The sequence below is a fragment of the Coloeus monedula genome (assembly GCF_965178545.1).
Source record: "Coloeus monedula genome assembly, chromosome: 13".
NCBI classification, from domain to species: Eukaryota; Metazoa; Chordata; class Aves; order Passeriformes; family Corvidae; genus Coloeus; species Coloeus monedula.
Genome location: NC_138793.1, coordinates 13,207,005 through 13,232,054, shown reverse-complemented (window position 1 = coordinate 13,232,054; position 25,050 = coordinate 13,207,005). Strand labels below are relative to the sequence as shown.

General features: G+C 41.5%; 1 protein-coding gene across 1 annotated transcript in view; it reads right to left on the bottom strand.

Annotated features, from left to right (window-relative positions):
- Positions 1 to 110: 110 nt before the first annotated feature.
- The window catches only part of GLG1 (golgi glycoprotein 1), an 84,195-nt gene continuing 59,255 nt past the window's right edge, over positions 111 to 25,050 (bottom strand). Inside the window, exons 9-26 of the mRNA XM_082290043.1 lie at positions 22,088 to 22,209; positions 21,338 to 21,439; positions 19,296 to 19,449; positions 17,481 to 17,618; positions 16,610 to 16,696; positions 15,670 to 15,732; positions 14,894 to 15,007; positions 14,405 to 14,493; positions 13,424 to 13,541; positions 12,350 to 12,442; positions 11,690 to 11,827; positions 10,266 to 10,389; positions 9,785 to 9,927; positions 9,470 to 9,571; positions 8,734 to 8,841; positions 8,020 to 8,140; positions 6,060 to 6,166; positions 111 to 5,583 (exon numbers count right to left, since the gene is read on the bottom strand). Coding sequence (XP_082146169.1) covers positions 5,416 to 5,583; positions 6,060 to 6,166; positions 8,020 to 8,140; positions 8,734 to 8,841; positions 9,470 to 9,571; positions 9,785 to 9,927; positions 10,266 to 10,389; positions 11,690 to 11,827; positions 12,350 to 12,442; positions 13,424 to 13,541; positions 14,405 to 14,493; positions 14,894 to 15,007; positions 15,670 to 15,732; positions 16,610 to 16,696; positions 17,481 to 17,618; positions 19,296 to 19,449; positions 21,338 to 21,439; positions 22,088 to 22,209 — 2,091 coding nt within the window. The 3' untranslated portion in view covers positions 111 to 5,415. The remainder of the gene's footprint in view (positions 5,584 to 6,059; positions 6,167 to 8,019; positions 8,141 to 8,733; positions 8,842 to 9,469; positions 9,572 to 9,784; positions 9,928 to 10,265; positions 10,390 to 11,689; positions 11,828 to 12,349; positions 12,443 to 13,423; positions 13,542 to 14,404; positions 14,494 to 14,893; positions 15,008 to 15,669; positions 15,733 to 16,609; positions 16,697 to 17,480; positions 17,619 to 19,295; positions 19,450 to 21,337; positions 21,440 to 22,087; positions 22,210 to 25,050) is intronic.

Here is a 25,050-nt window from a genome sequence, read left to right as displayed (position 1 = left end):
GCGGCCGAAACAGCCCCCGCCCTTCACCCACCGCCCCTCCCCCCCGCGTCCCCTCAGAAATAAACCACCACAAGTACAAACCTGCAGACTCTTTTTATTAAATTCTCCCATTTCATCTGTACAGAAAAAAAAAATGCACATTATTATGTTCAGAATTTCAGTAACATCTCAAAATTACACAGCATGGACATGTAAAAAAAAAAAAAAAAAAAACCAGAAAAAAGAAACAAAAAAAAAACTGAAACAAGGAGTGGCCAGGATTTATACACAGAAAGGGGAAACAATTTACAAAAAAGAAGTCTCGTTAATGTCACATTGAAAAATAATTATAATAAAAAAGGAGACTACGTTCAAACTGTATCTGCTGTACCATAGGAATCTGCTGGGTCTCTTTGTACACTGAGGGGAGCTGGGGGCCCCTTTCCCCCAACACCCGGCTCGTGCCCAGTCCCACACACGCCTTACAGCTTCCGATCCTCTGCTTCTACGCGCAGCAGTCACACCTTTCCCTTTTCTCCTAGTTCAGTATTTCCCAAGGCAAGAGCTACACGAGCACTTCTAATTCAGTCAATAGAGGGGCAGCAGGGAGTGGATCTCAGGGTGCAGCGATTCACCCTGGAAGGGATCTTTGTGCTTGGTCAGCTATGGAATCAAATTTGGGTGTTGTGGAAGGAGAAAATCTCGCCTCTGGCTAGTGAAGAGCAACGTTGTTATTCCTTCCTATCCCAGGCAGCATTCAGGAACTCAACAGAGCAGATGCAGAATTCCACCAGCACAGGACAAAGAGCGATGCCAGCGGAATTCTCTCTGGCACATGTGTGTGATTTGGGTCCCCTCTAACCATGACTCACTGGTGGAAGCAAAATGGCAGGTCTGGCTCCCAAACAGGGAGACTGCGCAAAGATCAGTACCTGGGAGCTGCCTGGAGGATCTGAACCTCAGAATTAGGAACGTGCTCTTACACAAACCCACACTACAGCTGTTTTGAGTCCACAGAGCTGTACTTTAAATAGGGACAGAAGTGCTAGATGAAATCGTCTGGTTTCATACCACACTTGTGCACTCATACACACCTCAAAACTTTTTTTCCAAACAAAAACTGATAAAGTAAAAAAACCTACAATCTTCTTTCACTAAGTAATAACGTTGTGTTTAAACAGAAATCACCATCCAACTTGATCACAATTCCTCTACAACATTATGGGATTCCAGGGATCCTTCTGGCTTGTTACATTTCTTCTCTCTGTACCTACCTGCAGTTAGTTTCCGTACTTGAGACGGTCACCATCATTATTTTCCATACAATGCACTTACTGTGGATTCTTTCAGAGCAACACTGATCAATCACAGGGTCAGATTCTGGAGGAAATGCTAAATTTTGCTACAGAATTATTCAACCTTCACTAGGGTCTTTCCAGCCCTTTGCAATGACACAAACACACCGATACTTAACTCGGTGCACTGGGCGGTACTTCAAGTGCCAGGAATTTTGTTCCCACTCATATCTGAGTTACTCCAGCAGCCTAATGACAAAAGTGAGGCAGGAGAATCCCACGCTGACACTCACAAAAGGACTTGATTAGACTCACTAGGTAAACAATAAATAAGCTTATTACTGTGAAAGAGAATGAACTGTAACAGGCTAGCAGGAGTGAAGTATAGAGGTGCACATCATGCACAGTTCCTGACACGTGCACATGCCATCATTTAGGAAGCCTAACTTGTTAACCCTCGCAGCAGCAGGAAGCAAATGGAGAGCTGCACACCTTGCCAGATCCCAAACATTCAGCTCTTCCATCCATGCCCTAAGCACTAGCATCAAGTCTCGCTCTGAGGGCATCTGGCTCTCCAAGAGAAGGTTTTGTGATGATCGGGAGAAAAAAAAAAACCCAACCATCTCCTAAACTGCATTCAGTGGAAGGCAGACTTCTCCAGTGAGAGGTAAGGGTTATGAAGAGGAAACACTACCACAGGTTCTTCCACACACCACAGGCTTCCACAGCTTCTCTCGGCTGACTGCAGCTATTGCTAACACTCTCTATTACAACAGAGAAGTTAAAAAGGCTTTCTTGAATTCAAGGCAACAGCAGTGTTTCTTAAAACCATTTCTCGCACCTTCATACAAGGGTGGTGAGACACTGGCACAGGTGGCTCAGAGAGGTTGTGGACTCCCCATCCCTGAAGTGTTCAAGACCAGACTGGATGGGACTCTGAGTACCCTGGTCTAGTGGAAGGTGTCCCTGCCCAAGGCAGGGGCTGGAATGAGATGAGCTTTAAGGTCCCTTCCAACTCAAAACTGTTCTGTGACTCTGATTCATTCTTTCTTTCTCTGCAGTGGAAAATGGTTACCTGCAGGCAAGATGATGTGCTGGCAACAGCAAAACCAGTTATTTTTGGAACAGTACTCCTGTGGGTTTCTGTGCTTGTGAAACCTCTAGATTTTTAGGTATGCATGAAAAGGAGGAGAATGCATCAAGACTGTGACTGGTAGATTTTTAGTTGAGAAAAAAGTAGATTTGGTCATCACCAGTGGTCGGAGACCTCCTTTTAAAACGTGAAAAGATAACATGCTCAATGATAAAATGGCTTGGACCCCTTGCCAGCATCCATCCTTTAAAAGGTGGGTCTGGTGTCTACTGTGACAAAAGGTTTATTTAGTATCCTACATTTTTTTCCAAGGGCCTCGAGCCACACACCTGTAAAACCATCCCAGCACACTCACACTGAAACTGAACTCCCAGGTGAGCCTGACATAGGCAGAACACCACCAACCACAGACTAACACCACCACAGAGCATGGACTCCTAATGCCAGGCTCCGGGCACCCTTACCATAACCTTCTCCAAATTAAAAAGGAAAAAAAACCCAGAAAGCCTTAAATCTGAAAGTAAAGAAAGTCACCTTCAGAGCTGAACAGGGTTTACATTCGGAACTATGGCTACAAACCTACAATTTTCACCGCAATGTCTTTTGGAATTTAGTGGAAGATGCTATTTCTAGACAATAAACCATCTAATTAGGCTTTCCAAGCTAATCAGGTTACAAAATGCCTTCTCAAAAAGTCACAACAGTTTAAAAAAAGCCCTCCGATGGCAATTTAATTACGCCTGACAGACATTTTGGAGAAGCAGGACTCATGCCAGCAAGCAAGGCTGCACCAAGATCCCACTTCCCTTGCTGGCAGCTCTGTGAGCACATCCATTTCGACAGCAGTCATTTCAACACTCAGTCAAGTGATACAACACACACTTCTAATTGCCAAACTAATATTTGTGGAGTTACACACCTGTGCTACCTCAATACACCTGATTAACTGTTTCTCTTCTGCTCCACTTCATGCTGACAGACGGCCAAGTCAAGCTCCCTTAACACCAGGTATGTGGGGCAAGAAAAGGAATTCAGGCTTAAATTCAGTTCTACCTCACCACTTAACTGCAATCCTACCATACACTAACTCTCCATTGAAACTTCATCACTCAGGCTTTCGCTGCTGCTTGCTTGTGTTCACAGTACTTTGCTACAAAACCAGAAGTGTTTATGAGACTCACTAGCATAGCAAGTCTAAACCCATATTAGTTTGCCACCATCCTCAGAGCAGGATGAAGGTGTGTTTGCAAAAAGCTTCAGCAAAAATGTCATAGCAAAAGCTCACAGTATTTTGTATATGTCATTCTGTATACACAGCATCACCAGAATCAGCTGGTCCACACTCTGGAGTGTCTCAAAACCACCTCCACTGTTCTTCTAGAAAACAATGGGGAGAAATGGAAACACCAGGTCTTACCTAGTAGTGTGCTAAGTGGGAAAATAAAGTTACAGTTCAAGCATCAGCCTAAGTTGCACAGTTTCAGGCACATGTTTTTTACCACAGCACACATACGAGAGCACATCTAAAATGTGAATAAAACATATCCTCCTGTACACATCGACTTTCATGCAGCCTCTTCTGGATTTCATCAACACACTCCATGTTTCAGTTAAAGCATGTGTCTTATGAGCTCCACACCTCCTTGTACTTGAGGAACACAGGTGATAGTAAGAAGAGGCTACAACTACTGGTGCAGCTTTTCCAAAACACCTTCTTTGGGCTCTTGGGTGCAAGTATCCAGTTCTGGAAGTGTAACTATACATAGCATAAATGCCATGTTGATGGTAACTATGCAAAAGCTACTTCCCTTAAAGATCCAGATGTTTCTGCTTTTCATACCACACTATCATTCTTCCATCCACTTCTGCTTGGCATTCTGGACCGGCACCTGTGTTCTACATCCCAGGAAACTGCCAGGTGTTATCACCATCAACTGCAGTTGTGGAAATGAAAAGCACTCTTCAGTGCTACCATTCAAACCGTTAAGACCCAGAGCATGGTTACAAACACTAACCCACAAGTAACCGTTACATGGAGAGAGAGCATGTTGAGTGTTCTGGCACTTTCTGCATCACTGACAGAGCACTGCATTGCCAGTGCATCAATACCATCTACACAGTTAATTGGGGAGGGCAACGGCTTAGCAGCAGCAAGGTAAAATAAAAGGAGTGTTAGAATTTTACTGCATCATGGCTAATAAAAAAGTTGACCAAGTAACTGCTCAGAGCACTTCCTGCCCACTGACACTGTTCACTACTGACAGGCTCTACACACCCCGTGTCTACATCGTGTCTTTAATCTACTGAAATACAAGTTGTACAGCTCATATGAGTACTCAATCCTGGTCAGTATTTTATTCTATCTTGCGAACAGCAAGAGGAAGAAAGGGAGGACATCTTTTCAGCCAAAAAAATCCACAGTCACAAAAGCAGGATATTCACTAGGAGATGACACCAGTGATTGGTGTCCTTAGGTTGTCCAAGACTATGCTCTGAAGATGCTTTACACAGACGAGCAAGATGTCCAAAACAAGGCCAACTGTGGTGTAAGATGCAATTTACCCTTTAATTTCCTGCCTCAACTTCACCCAGCCACAGAGGATGACTAGATTTCAGTATGAACCATTACCTAAATCATATAGTCGGTATGCAGCATATGTCTGTCTTTAAAAATTTACTTAAAAACTGCTTGAGCTGCAGGTCATATCAGTCTCATTTGGAGAGTGAAGGCAGTTCCAACAGTACAACAGAGACTTGTCTACAGGCAGGTAAACGAGAGTCTGCTAACAAAGGGGTAACAAAAAGCTGCTGGCTGGGCTGCCAATGTTGCACACAAACTTTCATAGGATGAAGATGCCACGGATGAGATCCAGGATGGGAAAACTGAGCCAACACCTGCTGCTGTTCTAATTTTTTTTGTTGTTTTTTGTTTTTTGTTTTTTTTTTTTTTTATTCTCCTCTCACAAGAGGGGGTGGGTAGACTATACAGTGGAGGGCTGTACAAAACTGGGCACTGGGCAGGCATTTCTTCAGCAGGCAATCCAGGCTCTACCTGTCCTTGAGCTCTCTTGTCACCCGCTTGGTGATGCGTCCACACATCAGGCCGATGAGGAAGAGTACACAGATGCCAACTGTGATCACAGACAGGATGTAATTCTTGGACGGAGAGGTCATAACTTGCATGGCAAGGTCAGAAAAGCCTTCTGCTGGGGCAACCTGGAGGTGAAAAGGGAATAAATGAGCCAAGCTGTGCTTTCTATGCAACCCTCAGCTGTGAAATTTACTAGCTTTAGTCTCAGGTACTGCTATTGCCTCCTGTCATCATCAGAGATGGCCTGAACCAGAAAAAAGCAGTCCTGCAATAATTCACCTGAAGGAATTGCTGTTCAGGAGGCACCTTTATAACAGGAAGTTTTCCTGCCCCTATTTCATTGCCCCACAACTTCTCTACAGGGGACTAAGCCCTGTGTGCACAAAAGATAGTTTAATTCTGCATTGTTAGGGATGCATCCCAGACACAGTGAGAGTAAGATATAAGTTCCAAGAAGACCTGATTTCAGTTTTTCTGGACCAAACTCAAAATACTAAACTTCATTCAGAGACAAGAATTTCATTACAGTTGAAGTTTTTCATAAATACCTTGCAACAGAGAGATCTAAGGCATAAAAAATGGAAATTGTTTACATATTCACCTTTGCAGCATAGCTCCACATTTCTATACGATCATTAAGGCGTTTCTTGCATTCAGGCTGCAACCTCACACGCTTATCTTCTAGAGCTTCCATTAAGCATGACATTTCTGTAATGTGCAGAAGATGGTGTTACAAAATAGCAACAATGGTGTCGATAACATGGTGCAGAGAGGGGCTCTTCCATTCTCATGTAGGCTGATGGTTACAAGGCTTTCTAAACAGACCTGGCAGACTATGCCTGAGGCTAGCAATTTCACCAAGATTCATGATCAGTATTGCATTTGGAGATGCAAAGAATTTTGATTTCCAAAAAGAAACTACACTACGTATCCAATATATAATTCACGTGGTTTACATGAGATTTTATGAAGTCTTTTAAATCTGTACCTTCAACGAGCTGTGCACTCTGAACTCCATGCCACCAGCCTTTAGAGAGAGCTAAGATCAAATTCAGTTCAGAAAAGCACAATCTTATCTCCTTAGGCTTGTTAGGAGTTTTTGATCAACAATATATTTTGAAAGGCTTAACTTCCTGAGTTTTCACATAGTCCTGTGAAAAGGAAATGGGATCACAGCGTTCTGGTGCCTACAGAGGGGTTTGGCCAACTAACTCATAAGCTCGTTAAATGCTCATATGAGACATCAACATAAAATTTTGTATTTTATTTCCATGCTACCATACTTGACTAATCCCTAATTAGATGTATTCTGCTTTGCAGTGGAGTTATTTAGCTTGTAGCCAACAGGCCACAGACTTAGTTAAACCAGCTCCAGACTTTTAATGCAGTTGTCAATTCAAGCACTCACAGGCAGAGCCCTCTAAGCTGCAAATTCCTGCAGACCTGCAGTGCAACCACATCAGAACACACATCAAAAGAATTATGACAAAGCGGGAACAAATAAAGGATATCCAGAATTTCAAATGCATTCAATAACCAACATGAAACATAACGATCAGGAAAATACTTGTCTGTTATTTTTAATGCCAGATAAACTTAGTAAGATGGGAAAATTCAGAACTTTTTTCTCCCACTGGTTTTTCTTGAACAGCCCCACATCCTATCCAAGTAGCTAACCTATTAATAGTAACAAAGTGCAAGAGCTTGACCGCAAACAGGAGAAGAAAGGGCTAGGAAACACTTAAATATATTATGTTTCAAGTGGTCTGAACTTGCTGAACTCAGTCTTGGACGACTTAGAACAGCTGAAGAAGTCTCATAGCCTTTAGCTGCTATGAGAACTTAGAAAGTGCAGTCATGATTACTTACCCTCTGCAATGCTGGAAAATAAAAGACTCATGTTTAAGCAGAGAAGAAAAAAAACCTCCAAAATACTTAAATTTAAATTTAAATACTGAAATGAAGAAGTCAAACATGGCCAAAGACTGACAAAGAAAGAAGAACCAAGGAAATTAGCTTAGAATGAATCTTGTGAATCCAAACTAACTTGTTGCTGTAAGAAAAGGAATTTAGTTCTAGGACAGCTTTTGATACGGTCTGATAGAATACTGTCTCATGTAAATGTGGGAGCTGGATTTTGTGTGAAGCTGATACAAGGTGGGAGATAAACCTCACTGAGAAATGAGTTCATGTGTATTAAAAGCTCATTTTCAATGGAATTTAACTGAGGAGGGATTTTACAGAAGGTCTATGGATCTGCTATCACACACTATTGTCAGCAACCATAAGAATGATGGCACATAAAATACACTCATTAAATCTGCAGATAAGGCTACAAGGATATTATATCAGGATTGAGGACTAGGTCCTGCCTTTGACACAAGGAAAGACTTCTTGACATCCATTCATCTAACACTTCTGCTGCTGTTCTGCTGCTGTTCCATCCTGCTGCCCACAAATGACTGGTGGAAATATCTTGTACGTAAGATTATGCTGGTAAGAAAATGCAGGTTAAATATCTCAGGACTGAGAGGTTACACAAGTACAGCACGAACACTTACGGCGTCCTCTCCCTGGCGGAATGGCAGCACAGTGGTGTTTGATGTCTAGGGCACAGGCTGTGTGGAGTACTGGGTCAACAAATATATCTGCTTTGCTTTCCTTCAGCATGTTGAGCACTTCCTGTGGAGAAGGAAATTTCAAGTACATCTCAGAAAAAGGGGACAGAATAAAACTCATGCTGATCAATGACTCTGAAAGGTGTATCATCTTTTTAAATCCAGGATCGTGAGAAAATCCACCACTGTCCTTGGATAAGGCTATGAATGCTGGTTTAGGCTTAATTAATTGGTTTGTAGTGTTCCTTAAAATACTCATATTAATCTAAAAGATGACATCAATATGCCAGGACTACTTCAGTTAGAACTGAAATCTAGCCACCGCACAATTCATACAGTCCTCGATCACACAGCCTGGGACTAGGAAAGCCTACAATGGAGATAACATGAAGAAACAGATTAGTAACAGAACCTTAAGAAACCATAATCAAGAAAGGATTCAAGTCTGGAATTGCAAAGGAGAAACTCCCAGCACAATTTTCACTGGCAAATTGAAAGTGAATTGAATCACTGCAGGCCAGAACCAAGATGTATAGGGAAATTTCAGCGCTCTGGCTGCATACTAGCTAGAACATGACCTAGGCTGTGATCTGGAAAAATCAAAGACTTCTGCAGGGATAGGAGCTTTTTAGAGCACATCCAATTTATTTTCTTTACCTTCTTGCACATCTCAGTTTTTATTTTCAGCAGATTCACTTTCAGACATTCTTCCACCTGCCCAGTCTGCTCCTGAGCTGCTGCTTCTTCTGCACACAAGCTGGAAATCTATTTTGAAAGAGGTGTTTTAACATTCTGCCTTTTAGCACATTTATATCTCAATATGTTAGCTCATCACAGGGCACAGCTAAAGAATACATGATGAGATTGCTTCCCCCCTAAAATCCCCAAAGCCAAATGCAGCCTGGCTCATGCAATATGCATAACCCTTTGAAACCCAGCAGCAAGAAGTCAATATCGCTGTAGTGAGGAGGAGGGCAGGGAAAGAAACAGCATGGAAAGAATGTGAAAGCATGAAGTAAGTAACACTGGAAGCATGACCAACTCTGTTACCAGAAGTGAAAACTCAAAAAGCCTGACTGTATTCCAGTTAAGGCTGGCAAGACCAGAGAACTGACTTTTTTTTTTGACAACAGGAAAAAAGCATTTTTCCATAGTCATAAGTACTGATGAGATCCCAGATGAAAAAATTAACTTCATATTAGCACTGCACAGGAAACTTCAATTCCTACACACTGGGCAGAAGTCACAAGCAGAGAATCTGACTAGCTAGAAGCAGCTCAAAGGGATTTTTTTTGTTTTAGTTATTAGGAAAGTTCATGTTTTGAGAAACAAAAATCCACTACACAAAGGGAGCTTTTATCCTGCAAAAGTAGCTATAGAGTTACTCTCCTACCTCGTCGGAACAGTGCATCTGAAGCTGGGGATCCAGCCGATAATCAAGGGCCGATTCTTGGATTATCACTCGAATTTGGTCCTCGCAGTCTGGAGAGAGACGCTATTTGCAGGAGAAAGTCATTAACTCACTCAATGACCTTCGGAAATCAACCACCTTGTACAATACTTGTATAGGAACATAAAAACCTCCTTTAGGTATAGCCTGTTACATACATTGCACACACCACAAGGCCAAGTTTGATTTGTTTTTCAATGACTGCTGATCAGCACGATCCTGCACATTTTCTCATTTGCAGGCACCAGCTCTACTCACCTGGTCTGCATATTTCAACTTCAGGCATGAGATGACTTGTCCTTCCAACTCTGTATCATCCTTGGCCCTATTCAGGATATTTTGGCAGAATTTTGGTATGTCTGCTTTGCACGCCTTCCTGAGCACGGGGTTTAAGCGGTAATCTAACCAGGAGAGATGACAGAACTTCGTTAGAGCACACATCTCTTCAGATTACAGAGCGTAACACTCCAAAAAGAGATGGGATAGAAATTTCCTGGATGGCATTATACCATAAAGGAACATAACTTTGGGGAAAAATAGTATTTTTTCATAATAGAGTTTCAAATTGTGAGATAAGAGCTTCAGGAATAAGAGGATTCAACAACACATGCTGACCCACTGACTAAGGTCAGCGTGTACACATAAAACCACAAAGGAGAATAAAACAAAACTGATACTCTTCCTGCCATGCTGAACACCTCGGGCAAGCAAGTTCTGGGTTTTTTTCAGAAGAAGATACCTGTGTTCTGTGTAATCTGGCGCTTGGTAATCATCTGCTTGCATTTAGGATCCATCACTTCACTGTTCTTATTTTGTTTCAAACACTGCAACATGTTTTTCGAATCCGCCTCTGGACAAAAGCGCTACAAAAAAAAATATCCCCAAAACCCAACAAGTTTCATCACTAAAAGCACTAGAAAAAACAAAAACCAAAACCAACAAGCAGCTTCCTTCATGGAAGGGAATAATCACCTGCCCAACAGAGAGGTATACAGCCACACTGGCTAGCCCCAACATTTCAGTGCTGCTCTCTGAATTGACCATGGGCATTAATGTCTCTGCTTGTGGACTGAGCACTGAGCTGTACAGTCCTGACTGGCTTTATCAAAAGCAAATTGCCTTTATTTTCTATTCTTAAGAAACAGCACACTTGGAAAGAAATACCCACCAAATTAGGTTTCATATTCAACTACTTTTGTTCCCATTTATTTTAGAAAGTAAAAAAGCAATCTTTTAAGTCTATACACATACTGCTGTTCTGCGTAAACGCTGCTTGGACAAAGCAACAGTGAAGACTTCATTAGTACCACTCAGTGCAAACTAAGACCACATATAAGGAGAAAGCAGAGAGGAGCTCACTGACAGTAATTAGCCCATTCCCCCCTTGAATCAGATAGTCAAAAGTGAACCAGCTCACCCAAAATTCAGACCAAGGTACTAATTCCTTTTGTTAGAAACTAATTCTGTGGGTGTAACATAAGGCTGTTGCATCTTCAAATCCTCACTATTTTGATGAGCTCAGGTTTCTTTTTAAAAGCATGTGTCTGCACTGAAGAGCAAATAACTTTCAAGATGTTCTTCATCAGCTAAAATACGGAGTCAGGGCACTGTATACGGACCACACATACCAGTGTTTCAGGGCTTGCAATTCTGGCTACTGTGAAAGAGTGTCTTATATGAACATTCACTGCTGCTTTCTACGTGGTACCACTTCCAGCCTTCATTTCTAATTTTAAGTTTTGCATGATTTTGCTTGCTCTATCAGTTTGATAAAAGTCTGTGTGCACCAGGTCAGCAGTGAGCTGAAGATTTTACTCTTCTCTGTAATCGTAACTTCTTCACCCTTGCTAAAAGCCAATCCAAATCCAAACTGACTGGATGAGAACTGTATTAGAAGCCTCAGCAAAGATTCCCTCCTCAATTCTGCTGGCAGTTGGGAAGACAAATTTATTAGCACACAGGCTTTGATCAGGAAGTTGAAAGAGAAGAGCCCTGAAGAAACCTCAGCCTGATTCAGAGTTAAGAAACTGATTACTTTGCAAAAAAGCAATCATACTTCTGAAAGAGCAAAGCAGTGTTGTAACAAGCCTTTACAGGAAGCTCAAAGCTGACAGAGCTCTTATATCCCAACCTCACCCTTTTAAATGGGCACACTACCATTACCTTGATCATCTGCTTGCAGACTCTCATGAGTGTATAGTCCAGTTCTGGGTCCATCATCTCTGTCTCCTGCAGCTTAAACACCTTCTGGTGGCACCGTGTACTCAATTGCTTCTTGATTTCTTTCAGGCATTCAATAATCTACAACACAATATTGCAGGCATAATGGACACACTGTTGATATGATTCTGTCATACACAGCCATGTGTTCCCCTAATGACCACCTTCATCTCATTTGGACAGTTAAAATCCCAATGCCTAGATTTTATTAAAGTCATTACCAAAGCTTATTTCTAGAACTTGCTTTAAGTTCATCTTTTCTTACAAAGATTTAATGAGATGAAGAGGGTCTCTTGGACTTATTCCAAAAACACAAATGTCATCCTAAGAAATCTTTAGCAACATCTGCAGTAACCAGCTGCAAATAGCTTAAAACTAGCATTAACTGAAGAATGAAGTGCTCACAGCATTGCATTCCCCCAGTTTTAATGCTTGTGTACCAGTGGAAAAGAAAGAAATTAACATTCCGAAGTACTACCAAAATATTTGAGTGATATCAAAATGAAAACCTCGAGCTGCACTTACAGGGGCAAAAGTGTTCTTCAAAAGTTTTCTGAAATGAAAGTACAAATTAAATTGTAAATTATTAACAAATTCCATTACCTGAGCATTGCCATAGGGCACGTTCTGGCAGTAATTCTTGATGTCACTTTTACAAGCCTCATAAAGTTCTGGTTCAAGTCTGATATCCTCAGTCTGCAGGAAAAGTTACAATATGAGCCTTAAAGTAGGACTCAAGACTATTTTACTTTTTTAGTCTCTTACCTGGAGACCTCTACTCACAAAAAGTAAGCAACCCTCACAAGAGCCATTCAGTTTCTTTGAGTCTAAGGGTCTTGGGTGTGAGAAATGGTGTTAGTAGGAAATCAACTTTGGAATTCCCTGCAGCAATCAGTCAGCTTTTTAGACTGAAGAAAGGGTTTAAATCAAATTATAGAGCTAGCAAGTTGTTTCTACTGCTTCTCCTAAAAGGGCATCATCACAACTGTCCAAGACAACTAAAACCTTTCCATGTGAAAGCTAAAGGACATATTAACAGTAGGTGATCAAGGATGTGAATGAAGTTTCCTGTTTTTGGTGATACCCAGCATCTGAATTCTTCCATACAAAGGCAAGAGTGCTGCCTCTTCTGATATGGACCTATACTTAAGGTGAAGCTTTGACACTTAAACAGTATCTACAGGACAAAGACCCTAAGAGTTTATTACTGCAAGCACTGCAGCAGGAAGTCGAGAGGCAGCTTTGCCTACCAGAACAAACACTACTCCTATTTATCCACTGAGCAACTTGGAGCAGCTGGAGTCGAGTTGCTTCATCTGTGCTTGTTTCCTCAGTCTGTAAAATGAAGCTTTTGTTCTTTCCTAGAGGACGTTAAGGACATCAGAATGTGTAGCACGTTGCTGTCTAACACTAAACATAATCACTTCTAGCTGAAATTCCAATGACCATTTAGCTTGGCTTAGCCTTTGTGAGACTGTATTTAAGGCGTTAAAGACAATCAGTACTTTCACTGCGAAGGGCAACTGAGCCTTGTGTTGTAAGAAAAGCGGAAAAAATAAATTAGATACATCTTACAAATGAGCTTCCTTTTTTCCCCGAAGGTGGACAAACCAGGAAGTTTTAACTGATGGACCTCACTAGGAGAGCAGTGAGAACAAGAGTTACAGGCATGTTTACCATCTCTAGCTCCTCAACACGCAGCTGTTTGCGGCACTTCAGAGAGACCCTGTGCTCCTTGGCATCCTGCAAAGTATCATTGCGCACAGTTGTGCTCAGACAGATCACCACATCCACCCTGCAGAAAAGAAAACAGCTTTTTACTCATACACCCTTCACTAAGACCAGCCAAGGTTGGTATTGGATTACCACAACAGAGAAACTGATTCCAATAATCCAAACACAGTATGAAGTCCTTGTGCATCTGTGCTCACTTCTGGGTACAGCTCTATGTACAATAACTGTACCACAATTAAAACCTAAAGTGGAGTCTAGATCAGCAGACAGGAAGACATTCAAAAGCCCACCAAACCCTTTGCCCAGCAAGACTTCTGCTCTAAAGTCATGTCAGCACTTTAGAAAAGCTTTGCTTCATCTCAAAAATAGATGAAGGTGAATACCTACACAGCATTGCAAGCAATCCTTTTAAACTATGAGAAGGGCATTTATCTCATAAAATGTTAATAGTCTTGCTATCCACAAACACGACTGACCTTGTGTGTAATTCTGCCTTACACTATGGCAGTACAACATTAAAAAAAACCCCCTCAGAACTGCAGTGAATAAACCAGATAAAACAAGTGGGCTATTTTCCCTTCCCAGATCAGCAACTAGAACAACAATAGTCTGCCTCTTAGAAGACAATGAATCTAGCAAGGATATAAAACATTCTGGGATGTGCAATCAACTAATTGTAATAATTAGCTAATTTCAGAGCAAGTAAAATAAAGAGGACAGGCTTCTATCCAGGAGTAAGGCAGAAGTAATTTTAAGAGGCAGGCCTCTACCTTAAGCATCTGCAGAACACAATCACTAACTGAACACATACAAACCAACTGGCCTTTAAAGGAACTCCAGCATTTTCCGTGCTATCATGAAATACCCTGACACTTAATTACATACTTATACAATCAGATTGCTATTTGGTCAGGCACTACATACTTTTTTTTGATGTTGGGGCACAGTTTCAGCACATCTTCCTTGCAAGCCATTTTGAACTTGTATGAGAACCTGAAATCTTTCATTTGAACCTGCAAGAGAGAAACGGGGAGAAAAACAGCTTTGGTCATGTGGAGTTTAAAAAAAAAAAAAAAAAAAAGTGAAGTGCTGGCCAAAAGAACACTTGTTGAATCATACAATTAGCACACACTTTTGTTCAAACTTACTAACATGGAAGCAAAGGGGATGCTGCACTGCTGAAGAAGTTGGGACCCTGTCTGCCATACGCCAGGGATTAAGGAGGAGTTGAAAAGAAATCACCTCTGGAAGTGACCATTTATGACCAGGCATGCAAATACAACTGTCTGAATTCACAAGAGCTCTTCAAATACGTGTAAAATCAATTTCAAAGAAGGAGCATTTTCATAATTAGCTAATTCCTATCAACACCCTGAAAGAACAGCCTTCCACTGATAGCAAAGTGTTGCTTACCAGCTGGAAATGAGTAACACCAATTGCACATTTTTCATTCATTTCCTTCTGGTGTTTGTTCTGTATTAGACACTCCATCAGGTCCCCAGAATCAATCTGGTTATCTGCAACCTCCTGAATAAGACATGAAAGGCATAAAAATTAGCTACTCTTACGAGTCATGGGTTTTATGTTCTTTTAGCCCACTGTGACCAGGAAATATGGAACTCACAGTCCCACTCTCCATGGTGAGCTGACCACCGTAGAGATGCACCACACAACTCCAGTACACAACTATGTTTATACAGTTCAGAAAAGAACCATCTCAGAAACACACACACTTCAGACTTGGGAAAACACATTGCAGAGACTCAGTGATTACAAGACATATTAAAATTAGGTGCCTTCACTGCTCTTTAACTACTCAGCCCTACACCAGTGAAGTTATTTCAGCAGTGCTGAGCAGCTGCACAGAGTAGAGTGGCTAAAAACACTGCCTGCATGTAAAGGAGAAGGAAAAAAGTCTAGTATTTAACTCACTGTAAAGAGTGTTTTTTGCCAATTACAGAGCAAATTTAATCGTCAAACTAGCTTTTCTGCTAGGGCTATGACAACAGCAGAAACACTAGCTGGAACTAATAATTTTTATTTCAGGGTGATTTTTTAATTAAAGACTTTTGGAACTGATTACCTCTGATTTTACTTTTGAACTGTAGCAAGAACTAATACTAAAACTCTCTAACCTTTCCCACTGAGCTTTTTCCTCAAAGATATTCACACTATTACAGAATACTCACATGACAGAATGTCTGGATAATGGGCTCACATGCTCTCATCAGCAAGGCTTCAATTTGAATGTCCTGCAGAAAATAAGCAGTTTTTCATTTTCACAGTGAATGCACAAGAGAAAAGGACTCCAGGAGAAACCTGGGCTAACAACTCAAACTCAGTCCAGTTCACAGGGTTTTGAAAAATGCAATCCAGACAGCTCTGCCCTTTAGCTCTGGAAATCCCGGGGTTCACTCTTGCCAATATGGCAAATGCAAGACAAGCCTTATGGGAAGAGCCTGGTCTCCACAGAAACTCCTGGCTTGGATAATTCAGCCATTCTCCTCCAAACTGGGTGATAGAGCATTAGAAATCACCTTACACCTAGGCAGGAGTTGAAGATTTAGCATAGTTCTGAGCAAATCAAAGTTTCTAACCACTGGAAGGAAGCTTTCCTTAGGGCACAGTGTAAATTTTAAGAGATACAGGGAACAGTCTGGGGCTCGACAGTTAAATATGAAGCTTTGTAAAATAGATAAAACTGCCAAAACCACTGAAATCTCTACTATGTACCTGGTGGTTATTGCTTGCAAAATTTTTGGGACTGATAGGGAAGTTGCAATACAGTACTCAAAACTACTTGCAAGCAAAATCTCAAGTCCCATCACGTATCTTGACTTGTATTAAAGGTAACTGGGTTTCTGTGCAAATCTTAGTTTCACTCCTGTAAGTGATCTTTAAAGCAAGAGAAATGCCATCAACAGCCTAAAATCCTGTTGTTCACTTCTCTTCCTCAAGAATCTCCGTGAAAAACTTCCACTGTATGGGGGTAAAAAGGATGTTTTTTGATGCCAGAATACTGCATTTCTACAGCTTCTCTAACCTCAGGCTTTTTCATCATTATTAAAATGACATGCTTAACTAGACATGCTTAACTATTGCCTTTACCTCAGGCTGAAAACCACTCACCTCAGACTCCAGCTCAGTGAGGTTTCCCACTATGTCTCTGCAACCAGACACCAAGTCATCAAGATGGTCCTGAAGGCATTCCAGCTCCTACAGAAACAGACATTTTAGTGTGTGATCCAACAACCCAAGCTGAAATTTTGGGCTTAAAACATTGTTACACATGTGAAACTGCCCTCCTTTTTGTAAAGTCCCAAATCTCATTTAATCCCACTCCTCTACTAGCACTCCCAGAACACACACATACAGCAATAACTGAAAGTGTTGGTCTAGGATGTTACCACTTGTTCTCAAAAGCTGCATGATGTGCTTTCACTTCTGGAATATCACATTTAATTTTCCCTTTCCATAACCTAAGGAGAGTTACCCAACCTATGATGGGCACTTCAAAAAGAGAGCGGTGTCTACAGCATCTGCTGCAGAATGGTCCCTTTGCTACAGCCCTCCTAGGGCACAGCAATTTAACATGATAGCATTTGTTGAAACTTTTTAAGTACCTGCAGATGTTAGTTCAGTTCTGCATAAACACAGGAAGCATGACAGTACTTGCCAAATGGAAATGGGATAAAGTTTATGTGGGAAATATCAAGCTTGTAATAGAATATTACAAGTAGGAGGTTGAGGGAGGTAGGGTTGCTTCATTAAAGCCCTTTTTGCTAACTATCCCCTTCTCCCTTCTCATTCCACTAACATTTGAACATGCAAAGCTTCTTTGCACCTCCTGTCTCTGAGTCTGGTGCAGAGTGTTTCAAACTGCACCGATTTTTAACATGGTCTCCACTATAAAGAGGCAGTGAGATGTCCCTTTATCCCCTTTCTGTCCTTCCCACCCCTCCAGTTTTGCAAACAAAGTACCAGTGATATTGTATAGTACCTGCCCTGTCTCTGTCTTTTCACTGCACCACTTCCCCAAGTCAATCATGCACTTGTCCTGGAGGGCTGGGTCCAGCTTCACATCCATGGCTCGCTGATGGAGGATTCTCTGGACCTCTGCTCTGCACTCTCGTGATAGCTGCAAAAAGAACAGGGAGTGTTCAGCATACATGGTCCCTAAATCCACACAGGGCAAACAGGATGCTGTCAGGTAAGGTTCTGAGAGTGACCACAAATGCCATCATCAATCCCAGAAGTCACACGAGTCCTGCACTGCTCAGCACAGGCCTGCCAGGGCCCCAACAAGAAATCCTGGTTTCAAAAGAGCTTGGAGCTCTGTCATTTAGTTTAGATAGAAGCTCCTCTTGTTCCACTAAGTTTAATATTATATTCTTAAATCTCTACTTCACTTTTTGAAATGTGATGTCAGATCAGGTCCCCAGGTTATCTGCTGTACCATCCACCCTCACTCAAGGCCACAGACTGATTCTGGAGAAGAAAAGTCAAAGTAGCTCATGCCCTCAATTCCAAACCAGAAGCCCAGAATAAGGCAATGTAGTCCAGCTGTAATTTCTTCTCAGCAATCCCCACTGCAGCACATCAGAGTCAGCACTTGCAAGACAGGAAGAAACAAACTGTAGAAAACCAAGGGATACTGGTATGGTGCTTATCAGACCTAAAATGCACCAGTTGAAGCTTAAAGCTTCATACATTTAAAAATCCAAACCACTGGAAGTTACCTAGCATTCTGTCAACAGAACTGGAAACAAATACAGGTCTAACCTCCCATAAGTTTGCTTCCAAGATTAATCTCAAAATGACAGCTGCTCCCTTAGCCTACTTTCCAAAAGAAAAACACATTTAAAAACCTTTTCTCTCTCTGATAGATTATTTGCAGGGTGGCTATTGATTTCTTTGGTCAGCACTAATATAAAATGGAACGAAAAAGTCTCAACTCAGCAGACTAAGAAACTGCATTAAAAAAAATTATTCCTAAAAGACATACTTTCAATCAATACTTGACCTCTGCCACAAAAGACCTTTTAAATCAAGCTGTGGAAATTAATTTTTAAACTGAGCCCTTGTATAAACCCATCAACTCCTAGGGGCTGTGTACACTACAGTGCCAAAAGAAATGGAACTGAGTACCCAGGTGCTTTCATCTGAATGCCTTGCTAAAGGCACGAGAGGGCAGCAAACTTGAAAAGAGCACCTCTCAACCACAAAAGCGATTATGGTGGATCTCCAGACTGCAGGGCAGCAAGTCAGATCCCCACTGCCTTCTTTAAAGACAGCATAAGCACATTTACCAGTACAGCAAGCTCCAAAGAACTGGAATGATGCATTATATCAATAGGAAGAATTAAATGGAATATAATCTGAAGCTGGGCACAAATCAAAACTTAATTAGAAGTGGCCAAGGAAAACTGATCTTGAAACTCCTTTTTGCATAAAACCAATTTTGCAGCTATGCTGGCTATCTGCAAGGAATCACATTCCTCTTTGGAAAGACACGAGGGAGAACTTGGACTGCATTTGAACAGAAATGTAAGTCGGTGTCAGCACACAGGTCTCTCCATGGGTCTGCCATTCCTGCTGGGCCTATTTTGCCTTACCAGAACAACTACCTAGGCCTTCAGGGCACCCTTGAGGAAGAGCTGGGCACCCCAAGCAGTGCAACTACCACCTGCAGTAAATGATTTAAAGTAGGTTTTCTGAGTTCTGGCAGTTTTAGCATAGTGTGTCCAACTTCCAAATGTGTGAGCAACCCTTCTACCACAGATCAACAAGTACCAAGTTGCCCATCAGCACTTACCCTCCTTCCTTGCTCCTCTGTGCGATACGCATGCCTGTACAAGCAGGAGAAAACAGCCCCTGGAGGCATCAGCTCACTGGTCTCATTCCAGCCATGGGTATGGCAGAGGCGGGAGGCATCTCCCTGACACTTGCGGTAAAGGACTGTGTCCAATCTGCAAACAGAAAAGTTATCACTGGCATTTCATTCAAACCTGGAATGTTTTTCATATCCTGAAATGCTTTTGGGACAGAAAATCCACTTCAGGTTTCAGGCACCACCAGGACACCAATCAGCAGCAGTGTCTGACCAACTGAACCAACAGGATTCCAAATTCCAATTTCGAATCAACTCCCTAAATAACACCAAAACCTTTAATTACAGATCAAATTTTCAACACTTCTTGAAGTACCTCCCATTTCTTCTGCAGCATGCCAGCCACTTGGCTGACACATGAGAAAAATCATCTCCTTGATGTCCTGAACCAGCAGAAAGGCAGGTACATACCACATCTTGCTTGTGTAATATCTTACACATACTTTGTACTGCTGCCATTCTGAAACACCAATTCCATAAAAATCTAAGTTGGATTGATTCTGTCTGCCCTGGATTTGAGCCAGCTGAAAACTCAGTGTCCCCTGCTTGGCATCTAAGTGAAGATCTCTTAAGATGATGTCTAATTACATGAAAGTTAAGTGAGATATTACTGACTTACCAAAATGGAATCTTCATATTTATAAACACTGTAGGAAACAAACATGAAGCGATTTCGGTGGACACAATTATATAGACAATGATAAAGAGATCAACAAAACCCTACCTACTCTGTGCATATGTCTGAGGCACACGGTCAGTACAACAGATTTATAAGCCAGTTCTGGGGAACAGTGGTTAAACAAAGATAAGCTAATCTTGCCCAGCCTGCACTATGAATTAGAATTATCCTTACTCCCAAGAAAATGCAAATACTCAGTCTTCCTTCTTCCAATCCCTTAAGTTTGACTCAAACAACTAATTACCTGCTGGAAACAGTACAGGCAGGAGACACAGCAATGAAGACAAACAGGAAGGGGGGGAAAATTAAGTATTCTTGTCTGCCTATGGAGATAATTATTGAGACGACTAAATAAACAGCCAAAAAGCCTTAAACTCCCTGGTCCATGAAGCCCCTTATATTTTAAAAGCAGAAGGTTCACAGAGCACATCAGCTCTCAGCTGCTGGCAATGCTGTCCATAAATACATGACTTGTTATGAGTCAAGATTTTCTTAATGTTTGATTTGAACACTCCTTGCAGTAATCGAAGCCCAGGACTTCTTGCCTTACACTCTTTGTGACCACTAAGAACAATTATTCAATTTCCTGCAGTAAGGCCATTTAATGTACTCTATTTCCTCACCTCTCAATCTTCTTTAGAAGACAAGCCAAACACTTATTCTTTCCTCACTGGTCACGTTTATCACATTTATTCTCGCCTCATCCTAACCAACACTGGCACAAGGGGCTTTGTATATATTTAAAACAAAGCACTGCCATCTCTGGATGAGAAAGATGGAAAAGTAGTGCTCTGAAGGGTATTATATCTGCTCTACAGGCTGTAATCACACCCAGAGAATTTGAAAAAAGGCATAAATGGAGGCAGGAAGCTTCTCACACAGTGAGTCTTTGTTATACTTATAAACTTGGTTTCCTTAAGTTCCATATTGCAGCACTTAGAGCAGACACAACTGGCTGCCACCTGCAGAGAAAGAGACCTTCAACTTCAATATGGTCAGACAGAATTCTTTAATTAGATGCAATGAATTTTAGAGCTCAAACTTGAGCACTTTTTAAGGTTGTATCACTTCTACAAGAATACCTGATTTAAGTGGCATCACACCTTTTCTAAGCAGCTTTTGCTTTTAGTGTTCTAAACAGGCATTAACACCCTACCAACCTGCCATACTTGAAGGTCCTCTTCTGAACAATCACAAGCTATACTGTTTTACAAGGAACTGCTAATGCATACAAACACTTAATACAAGTAACATCAAATAAAGATATATCTTGTTTTACAATACTCACTTCCAGTCACGAGATATAAAATACTGGAGCTCCAGGAGCCTATGCTCACAGTCCTCTACCATTTTCTCAGTGTACAAGTGCTCCATCAGACAAGACAGAATCCTGCAAACAGAAGAAAAAGCCAGGCCACAGACTGTTAAAATCATGCTAAGCTTCCCTGTAACAGCTGGTGTTGCCAAATCAGTCTTCCCAGTGAACCATAGATAAGATGTTCAAACTCAGTGAAGATCTTTCTCTTCCTTCAAAAAGGTTACATCTAAAACAAGTGTATATCAGATTTGTACACTCTCACGTTCCATTGTTTTAGTTATCTCAGCAAGTTTGATATACAACAAAATCGTAAGGAGTATTCCACAGAAAATCTGGCTCAGGGCAGAATATATTATCACACCTGAAGACAAAGGAGACACCTGTCTCTGCCTTATGGATTTGCTTACCTGGCCTTTCCAGGCTTGTTACATTGTGATATTGCTTGAGACTTACATAGTTAGAGAAATTAGCACACCAAATGTTACAAACTTAGTCTAAGTGTCTGTGATAGCTCCATCCTTCACCAGTGCTAAACCAGTCCTCCTATAAAAATACTGGCCTGCTTGTACAGCAAGAATGGAGACAGCTCAGTTCAACCCTCTATGACTGGTCTGGAGTCACTAGTCTGGACAGGTTTTAGCGTCTCTACTGGTCAGCCACACAACCTTCACAGATGCCTGACAGGAAAAAACCCATCAGTTCTAACTGAGAGGCACCTACATGGGGTCTCCAGACCGTATGTGCTTGCAGGCTGTCTGTATCACCGACTCGCAGGCCTCGTTCAGCGCGCGGTCGATGCGATAGTCAGCACCGGGGTCCGTTTCCTGTATCAGGGTTTGAAGCTGGAAGAAAGGAATTGTGGATAGGAAAACAAATGTTAAAGACCTAAATGAGAGCACTTACAACCTCTCAGTGTGGCAATTCTAGGCCAGTAACAACATCACAATGTATGAACTCTGCTCTGCAGTGTTTTATTTTAAGAACTTGTGCTGCCAACTCCAGCACTGCTGGACCCTAATTATCATTATGAAGGTATCCCAGGAACATTGTATGAGACCAGTCACACACTGAAGGTCAGCTGTAAACTTGGACTACTTATGTACCAATTTACAGACTAGAACAGGTAAAATCTGCATACTCTATTTGTGATCTGTCTTAAGCTTTGATGGTAGCCTCATTCCATAAGGCTGATGATATCAAACACACAAATTGGTCGTATTTTTATGAATACTATTTACAACTGAAACCCAAATCAATGTCTAAAGATCATGTGCCTATCTACAAAGTCTAAACCAGTTTTTTAGTTGCCTGGAGAGTACAAGTTTTACTGAAACACAGGATAAAATGTCCTGTTCTGATGCCCCATGAAGTAACATTTCCTCAGGGATGCCTGCTCAAGCTTTTGGAAGACAGGATCCATAGTACACATTTTTTTATTATGTGTATGTATGTGTGTGTCTAAGGTATAAAATAAATGCAGGACACCCTGTTTTAACTACTTAAGAGAGGTCATAGTGTAAACGAAAGATGAAAATAAAAACTTTCCAAAGATTTAGAGACCAGGTGTGCCAACCCAAAGCTGATATCCCAGCACTCCCTTTATGACTTCTAAATACTTTCAGTTGTCATAGGTAAACGCAGTATGAACACTTCCATCAAATCTTTTCTTCCTGTGAAACAGCTGTTCTGACAAAAGCTGCAGAAAAACAATTCTCTCTTATTAGTAAGGAAACATCATTTAGCATATTTAGCACTATGTTACAAAATCAAATCTGGACACAGTAATTTGGGAGGTGTCTGCTGGGCCAGGGGAAGAGAATTTGGGTAAATCTCAATTTTGGGACAAAGGTAGCTTCTGGACCATAATTCAGCCAAGGATCCCCATGCCCCACTTCATTTTCCATCAAGCTGTGAATTTCCAAAGACTGATGGAAGGCAGACTGGTATCATCATTCGGCAGGCAAATATCTTCAGCTGACAAATTTGAAGGAAAAAAAAAAAAAGAGAGGTTGCTGAGAAGGCAACTGCACACCAACATCAAATGGTCTATATGCTCCTAGCATCTTGACACTTAGTTAATGGTTTTAGTCATTGGCCCTCAGCCCAACTAAATCAAAAGCACAGTTACAATTTTATTCTCTACCTTTCAAAGTCTCCACCGAAACACCATCCAGGAAACTCCCAGGGGCAAAACCCTAACATCTCAAAATACAGGCAAGAAAAAAGCATCAGAGAACTGGAGAAAATACAAGCTAGCACAATTTATCCAATAGGAAACTTGCAGTCATGAGGACAGACCACAGATTGCCTGGGAGGAACACAGGATTTGCTGCGACTCGCTCTTAATTATGCCCAGTGTCAGCTTCTAAGGGATGCAGGCAGCTGAAAAGGGCTGCCTATCAAAAATTTTTGGGATATTTTAATTAAAAAAAAAAAACCAAAAAAAAACCAAAAAAAAAACCAAAACGTTTTATACAACTCTGACAGTGGTCAAACAGAAGCCAGTACAGTTCGTAACAGTGGCACCTTAATTGGATGTGTTCTTTACAAACTTTTTAAGAGTCACTGCAAGAGGGAGAAGAATATTGTGGTTTTGCTGGTGCACACACGCAGCCTGCATGGATGGGGAATACTCTGCGTGTAACGTGATGGGATTACTTCAAATTAGGTGACTTACATATCAAAAAGGTGGAATTTACTCCCTCAAGGACAAATCAGTGAATAGAACCTCAAACCCAACACTTTTTTATACACACAGATTAAATAAACTGGCCAGAGCATTATGTAGGCAGGATTCTTCCTCAGGTCTCAATTAATTGGTATTTCTGTTGCTATCAAGTGGAAACGGCCAAAGCACACTGGGTACAACAGCTCAGAAGCACTGAAGCACCTCCTTATCCTTCCACCCTGTTTTGGGCACTACTGCAGAATTCCCAGTCTTAATTCTCAACCACATGCAAGATGTGCAGCACCAAGCCAGCTGCCCTGACTGCAGGGAAGAAGGAATAATTTGGCAACAGTGATAAAAGTGAAGGTTGTATAGGATTTTCCGCCCTCACACAACAAACCCTCACAGCTGAAAAGCAGCTGGATAAACTTTACAATCGCCTGAACTTTTATCCTGGACATGGAACTAAATTAACAATGAACTACCAATTTAACAGCTGTATTAGAAATTGGAGGCAAGAAATATATGCCCTTTTAGCAGGGATTGGAGTTTTAGATGCTCAAAGGTCTGAACAGAAAAAAAACCCAAAGATAAGACCAGGGCAACACAGAAGCCACATATTTGAAAAACGATTTGCCAACAGCTCTAATATAAAATACTGCTTTCACCAAGCAACACCAGAGGTGCTATATACTGCCAGTACAGCTGCAGACCTTTGAACAGCTGATGCTCACAATTAAGTGACACTTAATCTCCTATCTGATGACCCACCACAGCACACATGTGTGCATAGGATCCCTTACGTCCACAGCTGGGCACAATGAGGCTCAACACACATCCAGGGGTTCTCTTTCTAACTTAGGCCAAACCACTTACAGAAAGCCATTGTTCTCCACCATTCACAGAGCTTGAGAATTTTGGCAAGTTCACTGTTGAAACAAAGACAAAACCCCCCCACAGCTTTGACACTTGGGTCTAGATGTGCTTCTTGCACAACAGCAGTTAGGTGTGAGCA